This window comes from Toxorhynchites rutilus, chromosome 2 (assembly GCF_029784135.1).
Source record: "Toxorhynchites rutilus septentrionalis strain SRP chromosome 2, ASM2978413v1, whole genome shotgun sequence".
Taxonomy (NCBI): domain Eukaryota; kingdom Metazoa; phylum Arthropoda; class Insecta; order Diptera; family Culicidae; genus Toxorhynchites; species Toxorhynchites rutilus.
In genome coordinates, this window is record NC_073745.1 from 260542592 (window position 1) to 260559002 (window position 16411).

The 16411-nt window shown below is 36.6% G+C and overlaps 1 protein-coding gene across 4 annotated transcripts in view; it reads right to left on the reverse strand.

Annotated features, from left to right (window-relative positions):
- Positions 1-16411, reverse strand: part of LOC129764421 (uncharacterized) — a 358190-nt gene that overhangs the window by 31287 nt on the left and 310492 nt on the right. For all 4 annotated transcript variants that reach the window (XM_055763484.1, XM_055763485.1, XM_055763483.1 and 1 more), the window contains exons 4-5: positions 16057-16241; positions 5694-5916 (exon numbers count right to left, since the gene is read on the reverse strand). In XM_055763484.1, the coding sequence (XP_055619459.1) occupies positions 5694-5916; positions 16057-16241 (408 nt within the window). The remainder of the gene's footprint in view (positions 1-5693; positions 5917-16056; positions 16242-16411) is intronic.

The window sequence follows — 16411 nt, forward strand, 5'->3', positions numbered from 1 at the left end:
AAGTAAGCAAGTAAATATAATATTTTCTAGTGAACAAATAAGTATCTTTTCATATTTCATGATTTTTTCTACAATGAAAAATTCCAATGGTACAGATTTTTTGAAGAAAAAGTACAGATGAGAAAGATTTTTTCCCTTCTAGTAAAGATTAAAATATGGCAACACTGTTAGACTCGTATTTTGACGTAGGACTACGTCTTTCATTTCTATACCGGGGTGTAAAATCAAAGTTTCGAAAACGAAAGCGTTACGCCGGAGACCGAGATTTTGAGTGTTAATAGCTCCTAAACAACTGAACGAAATGGTATGATAAACACTTCATTCGAAAGATAAAATGTCTACGCGTTCTATACTTGTTACATTCTGATCCAAAAACTTGTTTCAATAGTCTTAAATTTGCTTTCAAAACAGGCTATTGAAATCACCAATCGGTGTATAAGCGAGCGCCGCTCGGAAATCCACTCAGTTCTAATTGGATTGGACCATGTTGTCGCTGTTGTGGTGAAGCTCTTCATTTATCATGAAAGCGTGGATGAATGGTGTCACCAAGAGCCTGTTTGTGCACGTTAGGCTAGAAAGGAATCCATCAGGAGGAGAGTGATGCCACAAACGGTTTCCCGGGAAGATCTTGAAGCAGCCGCTACACACACACACACACACATACACGCGCGGAATTCTTTCCGTTTGGATGCCATTCAGCATCGAGAAAGATCCGGAAAATAATCTGCCAGTTCCTCTGGGAATTTAAAAATACATTCATGTGAAAGAGTTTATTTGAATGTTTTCTATCCATGTAACACTGTGACCAAATATGTTTCAATCAAGTGCTATTAACAGGTGGTTATCGAGTTAGCATAAACCACTGGTGGGCTTCCAGTATCGAGGAAAATGGGGAAATATCTAATCGTTACTGAAAATAATCTGCCAGTTCCTCTGGGAATTTAAAATTACATTCATGTGAAAGAGTTTATTTTAATGTTTTCTATCCATGTAACACTGTGACCAAATACATTTGGTTTTGTGATTTTTCAATCAATCGCAATTAACAGGATAGCTTCTGAAGATTATTCTTCCCCATCAGTAGGATATTTCCGTATCCAATATTGGATGCATAAAACCTTGTGCCTCCAACGTAACGCTCTCGTTTTCGAAGTTCTCCAATATTCATTCATTCAGAATGAATTCAGATTCAACTTCAAACAAATGATCTCTAAATCAACGATAGTCCTACGTCACCCTTGCGGTTATACCATAGATATAACCCACTTCCTGTTTTTTTATTATTTTTTTATTAGGGTGTCCCTTTCCATTTTAGGGTGGTTCGAAAAACCTTTTTTTCCACTTTTTCTCAGAAATGACCTTTTTCAAAAATTCATAACTTTTGAACCACTGAACCGAATCGACATGTCAAATTGAATCCAATGAGATAGTATTTTATTTAAAAATACGGAACTTGCAATTCGGTATGCGGATAATTTGGCACCCCAATGTAAACATAGTGTTGATGACACTATGCTAAGTATTGCATGCCCATGCAGCAAAATTTTACTTTACTTTACTTTTTTAGTTAGAAGTAAATCGAGATGAAATTTGTTCACTTTTTCTTGATAAAATCTTGAAATTTTTTGTTCCTCTTTGTTTTGTAAAATTGCATGCTTTTTCGTCAAAGTTGAGTTGAGTTAGGTAAGATAGTGTCTTCTTCTTCTTCAATGGCACTAACGTTCCTAGAGGAACTTCGCCGTCTCAACGTAGTATTACTTGCGTCATTTTTTATTAGTACTTAGTTGAGATTTCTATGCCAAATAACACGCCTTGAATGCATTCTGAGTGGCAAGCTCTAGAATACGCGTGATCACAGTGCAAGTCGGAGGAAATTTCTTTGACGAAAAATTCCCCCGACCAGAACGGGAATCGAACCCGAACACCCGGCATGTTAGTTATGACGCTAACCACTCGGCCACGGGAGCACTAGGTAAGATAGGTAAGATAGTGTACTTCACTTATATTTTGTATGAAAATGTCAAACAATAATGTTTCAGTGATTTCAGGACGATTCTTTTAATTTGAAAAAAAAAATGGGGTGCCAAATTTATACCCAGGCATCTCGGGTACTCGAATTTGAGTTGTTTCACTTCTATGCTCAAAGCTCCGAGCCAAATCAAGATTTTTGAAATCGGTTTGCGGGGAAATGTCCGCAATAGATTCATTCATAAGCTGACGTAATATGGAGAAACTCCGAGCATTGACCAAGAGCTAAGTCCAAAAAAACAAATAGGGGTACCAAATGTGTAACAGTTCCTCTATCTTCGACGCTCCCCTAAACTCGTAAATGAAGCTCAATGTCATAAACGCGAATGGATGAAATCGAGCTGGCAACACTGCAAAAACGTAAAATATGCAGAAACGTACCTTCCAGACGATCAACCGCTTTGATAACATAACAGATTATTAAAAAAAGTGTTTTTCAATGTTTTTTACTGAAATTAAAACAGACCGAAAAGTGCAACACATTTTTTGATGCGGGTGATATGAACAGGTTTGTAATATATGAAGCGTAGATGTTTATCGATCGCGAGAGGAATAGTTTTATTGAACCAAGGTCTGAACTCATCACGAATGTCCGTTAAATGATGAAAAAATCGAATTAATCCACCTAGAAGTTATATCGTTCTTTTCAGCAGTATAAACGAACAGACCCTCAACTACACTCGATAAAAAAATTAGAGGAACAGATTGCGAATTCAGAAATTTTAAGTGATTTTTGGCATGCTGTAACTTCGTGAAAAATCAACGCATATCGATGGGATGTGCATCATTTTGAAGCTACAACTTTCAGGTTCAAGAATATTTTACGTACATATTTTTAACTTGGTGTGTGTAGGTGTAGTGGGCAACAATATCGGGAAGAAATGAAAAAACGATTTTTCTTAGTTTTTCAAGATTATTCTGGACTAACAAAATTTGTTACCAACCAACTCAACAGCAAATCCAATTAACCTCATCAATCAGCTTTTATTTGGTTCCAGGAACGTTCCTATAGGACCTTCCCACACAGAGATATGCTCAAAATTTGCCTGCCAACATTAGAACTTACTGTGATATTTGCAGAATTACAGTGGATTTTGTAAAGCACTATAAAAATCCTGTTTTTGACACTTTTTTGTAATAGATGCAAAAAAATTAAATATTTTTGTTTTCGTCCAAGTAACAAATTATCCTTGTGCGGAAATTATTGGAGTTTTCAAAACTGCATTTCGATTTGCGGCGCTATGGTTGTTTATTGAATTATTCATCATCAAAGACGAAAGAATATATTTTCATTCAAATTAAGATATCTCTGTGTGGGAAGGTTCTACGGGAACGTTCTTGGAACCAAATGAAAGCTGATTGATAAGGTTAATTGGATTTGCTGTTAAGTTGGTTAGCAAAAAATTGTGTTAGTCCAGAATATTCTTGAAAAAAATGAAGAAAAATCGATTTTTCAAATCTTCCCGATATTGTTGCCTACTACACCTTTTTTTTTTTTTTTTTTATCTGTATTATAGTGATTTTCAACTCATTAGGCTGGTTCGTCACTTTTACTTCCATTTTTGGAAGAATGTCGGGAGTGAGAATTGAACTCGTGACCTTTAGCGTGAGAGGCATGGATGTTACCACTACGCCAGATCGCCTCCACCCTACTACACCTACACACACCAAGATAAAAAATTGAACGTAAAATATTCTAATGCCTGAAAGTTGTTGCTTCAAAATGATGCCCATCTTATCGATATGCGTTGATTTTTCACGAAATTACAGAATGTAAAAAATCACTTAAAATTTCCGACTTCGCACTCTGTTCCACTAATTTTTTTTGTCGAGTGTATTTTGCTTTTGTTTCCAGTCAGCTTCTAAACAGTCCACATTTGGCGATTTGATTTCCATTTATAGATGCAGGGCATTCCTTATATATATTAAACAGACTTTTCACAGTCCATCTCACTCCCACTGGCAACTGTCCGTTTTACCCCACCAGTACAATTATTTCAATAACTTAAATTTGCCACTCAAAAATGAATTTACTTTTCCGTACATACCTAATATCGCTTCTCTGTTAACTCACAAACCGAAATTTAACCATCAGCGAATTGAATTTTGATATTAAACCACTCAAAATGCTTAATATCGAAGCAGTAAAAAATAACATCCACACGCGGAATCATGTATAATTTTCGGTTTTTGTTTTCCTTTTCCACTTTTGATCAGTATTCATTGCCATAGGATGGCTTAAATATTATAAAATAACATGTAGAAGGTGTCCTCATTAACAGAAATCTGAAATTCAAAATGTAACTATACAAATCAACCGCCTGTTCATATTACCCCCACTGTCCGTATTACCTGCGGTTCCCTTACTGTTTGTATAATTTTGACAAGCCTATTTACTGAATAAAATTTTGTATGCATTCCGTATTACAATTGAATGAATGAATTCCTTTCCTCGAACACATGTTTAGAGTTTTTATTTCATTCACCTGAAAACATTGTTTACCATCTAGGGTAACACGTTGTGAGTTGATTATACGGGGTGATTTGGACCACCCCTTTATCTCAAAAAGTACGGCTCAACATGAATTTTTATAATGTCATTTTCTTTTATTATTGAACCGTATGTAACTAACGTAAAAAAAACTTTGGTAAAATTCGACAGGTGGAAGGAAACGGTAGCATGAACACAACAAGCAATGCAGCGAAACTATAAGTTTGATAACAATACATGAAATTAATTGCATTTCAATTTTTGCATGTTGTGTGGTGTGACATGAACACGTTTCTGCGGGGTGAATTGATCCTACAGGTTTGAGGCTTTTCTTTGATCTAATTGATTCCAGATGTCACGGAATTACAAAGAGAAGATGGGCAGACAACGTTGGAAGAAGGAGGAGCTTGAAAGAGCAACTCAGGCCATCAAGAACGAATTTTCTTTGACCAACAACAGTGAAAAGATTAATGCAGAATTCGAGATGGTGTCAATCCAAATTTTCTGGTCTGGAATCTGGCCAAGACACCTGGTATCGATCCCAAAACACTGTTACTGATTGTAACATTAACCCAAAATACTTTACATAAACATAAGTATGTTTTTTTTCGTTGAAACACACACTGGACCAAATCACCCCACAGACGGTTCAAATCACCCCGCATCAAATTTTAATGTCCAAAAATAATCTCTTTTATTTTATGATATATTTGGTAGTTTGCGGCTTGATATAATGATTAAACACTTTTGATTAAAAGAAAACAAGTGTAGCTCAGTATACAATGTGACCGTATTGGGTTGGAAATATTAGGCGATTTGCTTAGGTGTTCAAAATTCCTCCCTTTTCCCCTACTATCATATACGTGGGAAATCGTGTCTTTATGAAAAGAGCCGTTTTATTTTTTTTTGTCTATTCAATAATAGCATCAATATGAAAATTGTTTGAGCTTTTCTGAATAAGTCGAATTTAAGTAGTTTTGAACTTTTTCTTCAACTATTGGAATCTCCCATTTCAAACGCCGTGTCAGAACGGGATGTATTTATTCCCATCTCTCATTAACTTCCGCCGCTCGTAAATAGACATAATAAATCCTATTTATGTATTCTTCGCACACTGGCCTGTGTTGTGATGTTATGTAAAGTTAAAGAAAAACAATAACAATCGATAATTTACCTTAGTCTGTACTCCTGCATGCTAGCCTGATAGGATGGTGGCGGTGGCCGATGCTGGAACTCCGGGTACAGCAGTCCGTGCGATGTGCTGCCACTCCGTCCGCAGGGTCTCCTCGAGCAGCGGGCCAGATCGACGGTGGATCCCAGACCGAGGCACGGAGGCGCTCCGGGCGCTGTCATTCGCCAGGCGGCTCCACTGACGGTCACGAGGATCACTCCGACACCTGCGGGGACGGAACGTGCAATGAAATTTTCGATCTAATCCAATTTGCTGGCAGGCGTACGGATCCAAATAATGAGGGAAATTGAATGCGCGCTCAAGGAAACTAAATGAATTACGGGATAAAATAGAAGGAAATTCTGCCAGCTTCGCGCTGCACAAAGGACGCTGGCGCTGACGGCTGGTGTCGAAGGGAAAGTTTTTTAATTAAGATGTTAATTATCGTTTTCTTCGTGGTGCAACTCTCCATGCTCTTGGTGAATAATGATATTTTCTTCGGGCTCCACCGCTACCACGGAAGAATATCATGGAGAATGTTTCAACTGACGGTAAAATAATTGGACCTGAAGTTTAATCTCATCTGATACCCGATTCTAACTATGGACAAATCAATGAACACATCGGTTCGTCAAATGAAAACACGTTCTCACGAATGACCTAAACCAAGGTGTGACCGTTGGTGTCCGTGGAATTCAATCAACTCGAAACCTACATCGTTCCGATAAATCACCGAGTTTGCACTGCGATTTCCAACAGAATCTCGCGTTTGTCGTTCGCTGCTGCTAACATTCAGCCGCATATCCGACGTTTTCAAGCCGAGCAAATGGCCAGTTCTCGAGAGTGAATTTATGGACAATCAACTAAATGATTGCATCATCCTCCGTGGCTCCGTCAGGCGACTGAGTTTTAACACATCGAATGGCGGCAATAATAACTTGTTCACGCTGCTCAGCAGCGTAGAATTTTCACACGGTTTCCCGTGGCACGTCGATAGTCTGTGAGTCAACAACTACATGCTTCGAATAACGACCAATTAGATTCCCATAGCATCTGTTTTGATTTCTTCTAGCAAGACATGGCATTCCACGCTCGATAGGTAATTGCAGTTTTTCTTCTCCTTTGTGATAGGGACATTGCACCCTTCTTTTGCCACATCCATTTCCCTATCACAGGACTTTGCTGTTGGCATTTTTACGCCCCCTGTACTGTAAAACTAACACTTTAACGTTTCGTTCCGTTCTTTTTATTGTGGGTTACGTACTTCATGATTTATGAATAAACTCTTCTGCTTCGAGGGCCACACGATAGAAGTTTCGGTTTCCACCCGGGCGATGCCAGCAGAGCCGGGAGGGAAAGAGGGCAGCAAAAAAAAACTTCAGTGGACGAACTTTTCCAGCGCTTTTCCGGATTTCCACACATTCCACTATGAGTCGCGGGTATTAGTTCCGGGTGTATGTATGTGGCCCATATAAACACAGTTTCTCGCAGCTATTGGAGCTGCTGAAAAGGGTTTCGAGTATAGGAAGTGGAAGAAAAAAAAAATCCGTCGGTTTTGGGGTACAATTTATAGTGGAACACTTTGTTCGGATTTGCCACAGTAAATAATTGATTTAATCAAGCGGGAATTTCGGCAGTTGGTGACGACAAAAGGAGGCTGAAGGGCCGTACAGGTTTATCCGGGATTAGTCATGTATTGTTTGAGATATGGGAACCAAAATGATGTTTTAATATAAATCTTGTATATTTGGGAAAGCGTTAAGCTCTCCATTCGACATGGGATTTTAAGATATTTTTCTAGCTAGCTTGTATCTGACAAGTTCCAGAGTGGCATACGAAGTCGTTCAAAAAGTGTCACGACTTCTACATTTCCGCGAGTAACGTATATTCGATTCCTTTTTTTTTTGGAGTTGTGTATAAATATTACTGTGGCTGAAAAATCGCATGAGCGATCTTAAAATTGATTAATTATCTTAATTATCGCTCTGGCTAGAAAAAAATTGAATCTATTTCCAGTTGAATTGAATAAGTGCCAGAAATTTTTTTTTTAATTTTTTTGAAAAATTTAAAGAATTAAAAGTGTAAATATTGCAAATATAATGTAAAAATCCATCTATCTGTCTATCTGTCTATCCGATTCTTTGTACAATCATTGTTTTTTTTAATATTGATTATGAAAAAAAAATCTAGATTTTCATTTTTTATAGTTTTTGCCTATTTATATGCAAAAGCTTGCTCGTCTAATTTTTTGTTCAAGATTGCGATTGATTGAAGAAAGACTCACGCGTGATTGATTTGTCATAAAATGTATGGCGGTTTGCATATATGAATTTAAAAAATACCTAAACGAATAGTTTTTTGCTCGATTTTCGAAGAACAGGACCGATAAAAAATTTCCTTCTTCTATAAAATTGGTCGAATTTGCTGAATCAAATATATGATGAAACAGTAACTTTGTGCTGAAAAATTGAAAAATACAGGGTGGTAAAAATTTAATTGTTGCTAATGCATCAATCATATCTTTAATTTTATCTTTATCCTTGTTTAATTATGTAATGGGAAATGTCATTGAGACATCAATTCATCCATGATATTGACCCGAGAAACTTTTTCTACTTTTTCCATCAAAAATTAAAGTACGAAAAAAATCTTGAAATATTAAAAAAAATTGAGAAATTTAGAGATTCAGTACTACTTCATTTCGTATTTGAATGTATTTCTACGCTTTTTCTAAATATGTGTTATTTTTTTCAGAATCTTTCCGCGAAACATAAAAAGTTATATTAACAAATTTTGATTTCTTTTTAGAATTTTGAGCCCCAGTAATGGTTCAATTTATATTAAAATTGTTCGTATGTGTTTTTTGATATTTGGAATCCTTCTTCTGAAAATTTCGAGAGCTACGCGGTACAAAAATATCTAATACATTTAAAAATATATTTTTTCTATTATTTTTTTTAATTTCCTAAAATTTATAAATGTATTGTCACGATGCCTTTTACATGATTTTATTGAAGGCGATTTTTTTTTCAAATTACGCGATTTAGCACTGCCCACCTTTGGGAAGAGAAATCCTGTGAAATAGTCGATTTTTTGACGCGATTTTCTCGAAATTACGCGATAATTTTTGGTCAATTTGCTTGAAATTACGTGATTTTTTAAATCAATCGCATGATAAAAGAATTCAGTGTATTTAAATGTAAATTAAACCAGTACTGGGTCTAAAAATTGTGGGAACATACTCACAATTTAAACATATTTTTTTTGTACCGCGCAGCACTGTTGAAATTGAAAAATTACACATATCTAGAAAAGGCGTAGGAACGCATTTCACTATGAATCAGGGTGGTCCTGAATCTCCAAATCCCCTAAAAAAAATTGAATATTCCAAGATGTTAGTACTTCGATATATGATGAATAAATTTTTTGACAATATTTCTCAATACACCATAGTAAGATGCACATTCAGTTTTTGTTTTCAAATTTGTTGAAGCTAATGAGAATCACGTAAAAAAAAAAGAAAAGTACGCCATAGATTCTATGGAGCAACAGATAGAAGTGTAAAAAAATTGTCAAAAGTTCTTATTTGGCACCCTTTACAAAATTTTCCATAGAGTTGGTGATTTGGTTTTGGGGCACTTTTCATTCCCTTACCCAGTCAGGTCCTTCATTTAAATTTTTTGCATCGATTTCAAGGAAGTTTTCAAAACTGCCTTTCGATTTGCGATGAGATCTTTGTATACAGGTCGGACTCGATTATATACAGTTCGAAAAAAAAAATTATATTTCAAAAATGGCTTATTTCAAGAGAAAATTAAATCGGTCAGTGTTAAAGTGAAAGTAAATTGGTTCTTACGAGTACAGTCCAGTATAAATCGTAATATTGGTAGATTTTAGTTGACGATTCACCAGGAATTGTTGAAAATGTTATTGCGACGAAATTAAAAACGATAGAAGTTGGGTCTCAAAGAACAAATTGTAGAGCGACTAGAGAGCTTCAACTTGGTTGATGGAAATATTCATGTTAATTATGTATTTTTTGGATAAAATTAAGAATAATATATTAAAAAATACAAACAATAAAGTTTATCCATTCTAAAATGTTAATTAAATCCACTTATTTGAAAATATCACAAGTGTATCCTGCATAACATATTTAATCTTTCAAATGAAAGCAACACAATTGTCCTGCGTAGCGTAATTTTTTAATTAGAGCCAGTTTAAGGCAAACAGGGCCAAAACAGAGAAAAAGTTCAATAACTCTGTCATTGTTGGAATTCGAACATATGCGTAGAAGGATTTTTATCATCAAATATGATTCTATATCACATTCTTGAGTAATTTGAATTTTTTATATGAGAAAAGTATTTCATGATCTCAAGGGGATGAATCAAAAATTAAATTCTTCTTTTATAATCAAAAAACGAAACATATGTGCATAAAAAACAAATAGAAGAAACATTTTTTTTGACTCGATTATATACAGTAAGAAGACCGTATATAATCGAGTCCGCGATGTATTAATTTAATTAACCATCAAAGACGAAGGGGAAATTTTTCATTCAAACAAAAATATATCTGTATTGAAAGGTCCTACAGGAAAGTTATAGGAATCAAATGAAAGCTGGTTGATAAGGCTAATTTGATTCTGCTATTGAATTAGTTGGCAACAAAATAGCGTTAGTCCACAAAATCTTTGAAAAAAAAAACAGAAATAAGAGAGAAATAATTTTTTTATTTCTTCCCGATATTTTTGTCCACTACATCTACCGTTCTGAATCATATTTCGGACACTTTGTTCTAATATCTTGAAATGCTTAATGTACTGATGATATAACTATAAATTAATATCACAATTGCTTCTTCAGAGTAATCCCTTGGTTTCACTATCATTTCATATGAGATCTACATTTGAATTATAACATAATCGGCAAAAATCTGACAACACTACTCATAATCGTTTGTGTTAGACGTTTGCTTAGCGTGAGCACGTAGAATTTACCCGTTCATAAATATTTAAATTTCTCCCGTGTTTCATCATCTGTGATTGCTTGGTAAGTGTTTCACAGTTGACTATAAAATATAATCAAGCGTAATGTAATTTTCGTTCAAAAAATTGCAGAATGAAGTGTCCGAAATTTGAATTCAATCTGTCCGAAATTTGATTTTTTTCATAAATAGTGTCCAAAGTTTGATTCTCATTCGCTTCATTTGAAAAGCATTTTATTCGATGATTTTTTATGTTTTCAATCAAATAGGTACCAAAGTAGAAAGCTTTAAAGCATATTAAGCTAATTTATTAAAAATATCAACCAAATAATGCCTGTGCATAAAGTTTAGATGTTTTCTGCATCATATGCCTTAAGCGTCCGAAATATAATTCAGAACGGTACTGCACGCACCAAGATAAAAATTTGTTCGTAAAATTTTCCTAAGCTTGTAAGTTTATGCTTTAAAATGATGTACATCTCATCTTTGTGCGTCCATTCTATGTACAAAATATTGTATTTTATTTGTAATGAAAAAATCGGCAATTACTTTTCGGACAACCCGGCTGAAAAATAAGACTAAAAGTCCAGATTTTTTTTTAAATAAATAGCATAATAGAAATTATCTAATATGGAGCGTTACTTACGGCTGAAACTACACTCTGTCCAACTTCTATAAGACCAGGTGACGATCTTGCTGCTTTGTGCCATTATAAATAAACAATGCTTCAACTTATATTCTAGTGTGTTGGTATTGGTAACTACCAAACACTGCATGATTTTCATATGTATGTGTGCAAGCGCTAAGCGTAAACCAATGGTTTTGTATTTCCCAAGTGTCAAGTTTCTATAAGACCAGTTACATTTTTACGTTGTTTTAGTTGTTTCGATCAATAAATCTGGAAAATGCCGAAGGGAAAAGTGCTCACGGAGAGAAATGAAAGACAAATCGGTGCATTTCACCACGAAAATGTTGGTATCAGAGAAATTTCTCATCGGATTGGACGATCCCATCAAGTAGTGCTCAATTATTTAACGAATCCTCAAGGATACGATAAGAAGGAGAGAGCTCCACGTAAATCGAAGCTCTATGACCGGGATAAGCGGGAAATAGCTAGAACAGATTCGAATACTACAAATTCGCTTATGGAAATAAAGCAATATTCCAATTTAAATGTTACTCGGGTGACAATTCGTCAAGTTTTGGTAAAAAATCCTCACATAAAGCTCAAGACAACTTTCATATGATTCAAGGATTGTCACAAAAAATTCACATTCCGTCAAAATAATTCTACTATTCATATCAGCAAGGAAACTAAGCAATGGAAGGACCAAAGACCTAATGTTTTGGACTGGTAGGCTCACTCTCCAGATTTGAATCATGTTCGAAAATCTTAGGGGGGATCCTTGTACGCAGAAACTACACTGAGGAAAAGCGGTACACCATGATTGAAGAGCTCAAGGTCGCAATTTCGGAAACATGCAAAAATATCGAGAAATTCGTTCAGCAACATTTGGTGAATAGAATTCAAACACGAATTTTCCAGGTTATTAGCCGAAATGGCAAGGTTGCCAATTATTGACATGTAAATCAGCCGATCGTTTTGAATTTTTCATTGATAATCCTTATGAATTTTGAAGTGGTCTTATGAAAACTGGACGGCTGAAATTATCATAATTATGCACAATAAATAAACAAACAACTGTTTTGTACGGAATTGACGTTAAATATACTTTATTCTAAGCATTCAACAATGTATGAATGTATCTGGTTGAAATTCTAACTGTTTGTGTTGCAACGGAATATAATCAGGGTGGTCTTATAGAAGTTGGATAGAGTGTACAACGGAAAACAGAATGATAGCACCAATAGTCGTGTTATCAGAATGGCTAGCCAAAAAACTCACCATTTCACCAAAATTGGCCTGAGAAGTAACAAAGAATACAATATGCATCAAAACTCATTTCAGATCTCGTCCAAAAAAACAAATGTTTGTATTAGCAAATAAAAAGGTGTCAATCAACAATTACAATAAGTGTAACGTAAAACATGAACAATTCTATCAGTATAACATGAAATTTTATATTGAAGACGCGGAAAACGCGGAAAATGCTGATGTGAGCGAAAAAAGTATCCATTATCCTTTGAAAAGAGAAACCACTAGTAAAATCGAGACGCAAAACTAACCGAATCCTCCTCGTAGCAAAGCAATGCACAATGGTCCAGGAGATGCATTTAAGTGGAAATTAGCATTTTGAGCTACAACATTGTCGAACTATGTTTATCTCTATCTTTAAAGATAAGAAAGTTAGATTTTTTATTTCATCGACAATTTTGGTCACCCTATTTTTGATAACATGAAAACGAGTGCTCTATCATGAGTAACAACTTTGTCTAAGACAATTTTTGACTAGAGAATAACTGTCAAGCTCCAAATGCCAATTTCCACTTAAATGCATCTCCTGGACCATTGTGCAATGGTTACGTGCACTAATTCCTCGTTGAACGCTGATTTTCATTATACAACTGTATGACATGTAGATGCTGAGCCAAGCTAAGTATTTCTATGATGGACTATCAAGTAAAGCGAATTAAATCGCTACGTAAATATGTTACGCGATCAATCCGTGATATGTCATTGAAAACTCGCTCAAAAAGTATTCCGAATGAATTACCCCATACTAAGAGAAAAAAAAATTGTGAATCACATGAGGGCGCTTTACCTACTACTTACGTAAAACATTCAATGCACATATTTTGTCTGATTGATTCTCCTAACACTTCTCCAGTTCCTTTCTTTATTGGCGTCTAACCGATAACAGTTAGACGGGTTAAAACACTTTTTTATGAATTGCTTAGTGATGCTGGTCCGAAGAAATAAATTCCTTATTTGGTGCTCACGTGAACTCAGCATTGTCCTGCTGCGCTTTTGTGCACCGGCTAGCATGGAATCCCACTCCTGTCTCTAGCCCATGCACCGAATCCAGCGCCACACGGTCAGCAACCGTAAGCAGCAACCCCGGGAGAAATTATCGAAATTAGAGCGCAGCGTTTTCTGCAGCGTGATAAATGATCATTCGATTATCCGAAAGTAGTTTCCAATCGTTTTGCCATTAGCTGTGGTTTGTTCGTTGCCGGCAGAAGTGTGGAAAATTCTACAACGATCGCACATATAGTGCACAAAGTCCCGCTTTGGTGCATCGAACCGAGAGCACGAAATCTTCCGTTTGCCAGTGTAGCACAGGCTCCGGTGTAAAAACAGATAGATTTGCGAAAAAGCCGGCTGAGTTTCCCCAGCTGTTTTCGTGCTTCCACTTTAGCCGCTTGAGATTATCTTCCAAAACTGTTTTATTTTGTCTTTGTTCAATTTCATCGATTTAAATGTCTGCCAATCGCAAGCACTACTCAACGCACACATTGAACTGATGACAATGTGGCCAAAGTGGACCAAGTGTCGAAAACTTACAAAACTTGTAAAAGATTGAATGTAATAAAGAAGGGCGTCCTTGTTTCAATTAGTTTAATCAGAAATGCTTCAACGCTTAGTGCTTAGAAAAAGAAGCTTATCGATGAGAATAGCTATTCTGTTAAATTCAATATGAGAAGAATCAGTAATAATTCAAAGACAATTTAAAAACACAAATCACAAAATTCAATACGAGAAACCCGTATTACTTTCAGGGCCTGAAACCCAAATAAGACGGTCAATAGAATCAACGCTTTTAACCGAAGTACACCACTTCTTATCCACTTATTGCAATGCTGGATCTGCACAAAATGAACAACAACAACCGACAGCATGAAGTATGTATGTAAGGTCATGGGATAAAAGGTTCGCGTTTCAGTCTCGAGAATATATACGCTCCTTGAGCCCTAGTGGCGCTGCACCACCCCCCGTGTCATCCGTTCTATTTCCGAACGAAGAAAAGAAAGTTATTGTTGTCGTTTTCAAGAATTTAATATCGGGAATTCAGTTTCTCAACCTTCTCCAGCGTGGAAACAAAAAAAAGCAGCTCCAAGGGTGGGTGGGAGAAAGTATAGAACTGGAACGTTTTTTCTCTCACGTTGCCACGGGGAATGAAAAGGATGAAAAAGGGTTTGAAATTTAATCTCTCCAGTCTCGATTGAAAGCACTGAAATTTTACGAGCGAGTGAATTTCGCTAAGAGTAAGGGCGAGATAGATTTTTTTTGTCCCGGCTGCAAGGGTCACAATGAACAACCTCTGTTCGCAGGAAAGAATTTTTATTGATAATAAAATTAGCGAGATTCTAACTGCTTTTAAGATGGTAGGCGGTTGGGAGCTGTTTGGTTGAAAAAGGGGGTGCGAGGGGGGAAAATACTGTCGCAAATTATTCAAGAGTTTAACCTTTAAATCGGGAATGACCTCACCTCTTGTATTTGAATTCAATCGACAGTAGTCCAAACAGTACATTATAATTTACGAATAGGTCATGTTTCCAATATGAAATAATATATTTATCTGCAGTACCTACTTCTTTTCCGTATAACACCAATTTTTGACACCAAACCATATTACATATTCGAAATGTCGTAATTTCATGAGATAAATAACACTATTTCTATCCACTCGTCCACCTGTTGGAGTAACATGTTTTTGCGAGCCGCGAATAAGCAAAAAAAAAAGACGAGATCTGTCCAAATCCGATTACCATTTTTCATCGGTTTGCGACCTTATAGCGTGTAACCAGCAGCCCCCGAAAAGCAGCTGCGTGCCGTTCTCTTCGTTTCGCGGATTTCAGTTTTGGCTAAATAAATTGAATTCGCGAAAATCCAATTCCCGGCGCAGCCCATGCAGTCGGCTGGAGAAAAATAATTAAATTCATGCTTTTTTACAACACTCCGGCCCGGTGGCCCTGATGTTGCGCCGGTTCGTCGATGTGTAGCCAGCAGCTTTTTTTCGATTTCTCCTCCCCATTGCCATCCATGGTTGTTTATATTCAACCTCTATCCGGAACAACAATCGCGTGAGATTTTGTTCCGCAGTGCAATAACAACGACGAAGACCACCACGATGGCGGCAACAACAAATACCACTTTTCCATTTTCCTACCAACGTCATCGTTCAACAACGGGGGAACGTGTATACTGCTTTTCTCATTTCCCGCTGGATGCACTTTCCGGCGCAGCAGACAGGATATTGCTACCGGTTGCAACTGTTTCTAGGTCGCTTTTTATTTTCGTCTCGAAACAGCAATCGGAAGTAGTATTCAAACATTGGCAGGTTAGTATTTCCGGTTCCCTTCAAATGGTTGTTTTCGAAAACGGTGGAGGTGCTCGATTATTTACAAAATTGTTGAGCTATCGAGCGCCTCCACGGCACATGACATTGCCTAAAGTACGGTTCTTTTCACTTACCAATCATCAGAAGGGCCGCAGTAAGATGCGAGGTAGGTGAGCCGGCCAGTCCCGTTGCCCCGAGCGCTGCACCACCGAGAGCACACGCCACACCGCCCAGGGCCACCACCGCGATCAGTGCCCGCAGTGGTGGCCCGGCAAACCAATGGCCACAGCAGCCTTTCCGTGAGCGTTCCGATGGTGAGCTGCAAAAGGAAAAAGAGGTACGGAATTGGATTAGTATCAATGTCTCTAGGCTTGGCATAGCAAAATGGCTAACGCCGATTCTAGAAAGAAAATTTATTTACAGTGATGATCGAGTCTAAATATTTTAAACTCATCCACAAATATTAACAACTTTATAAAACTAACATAG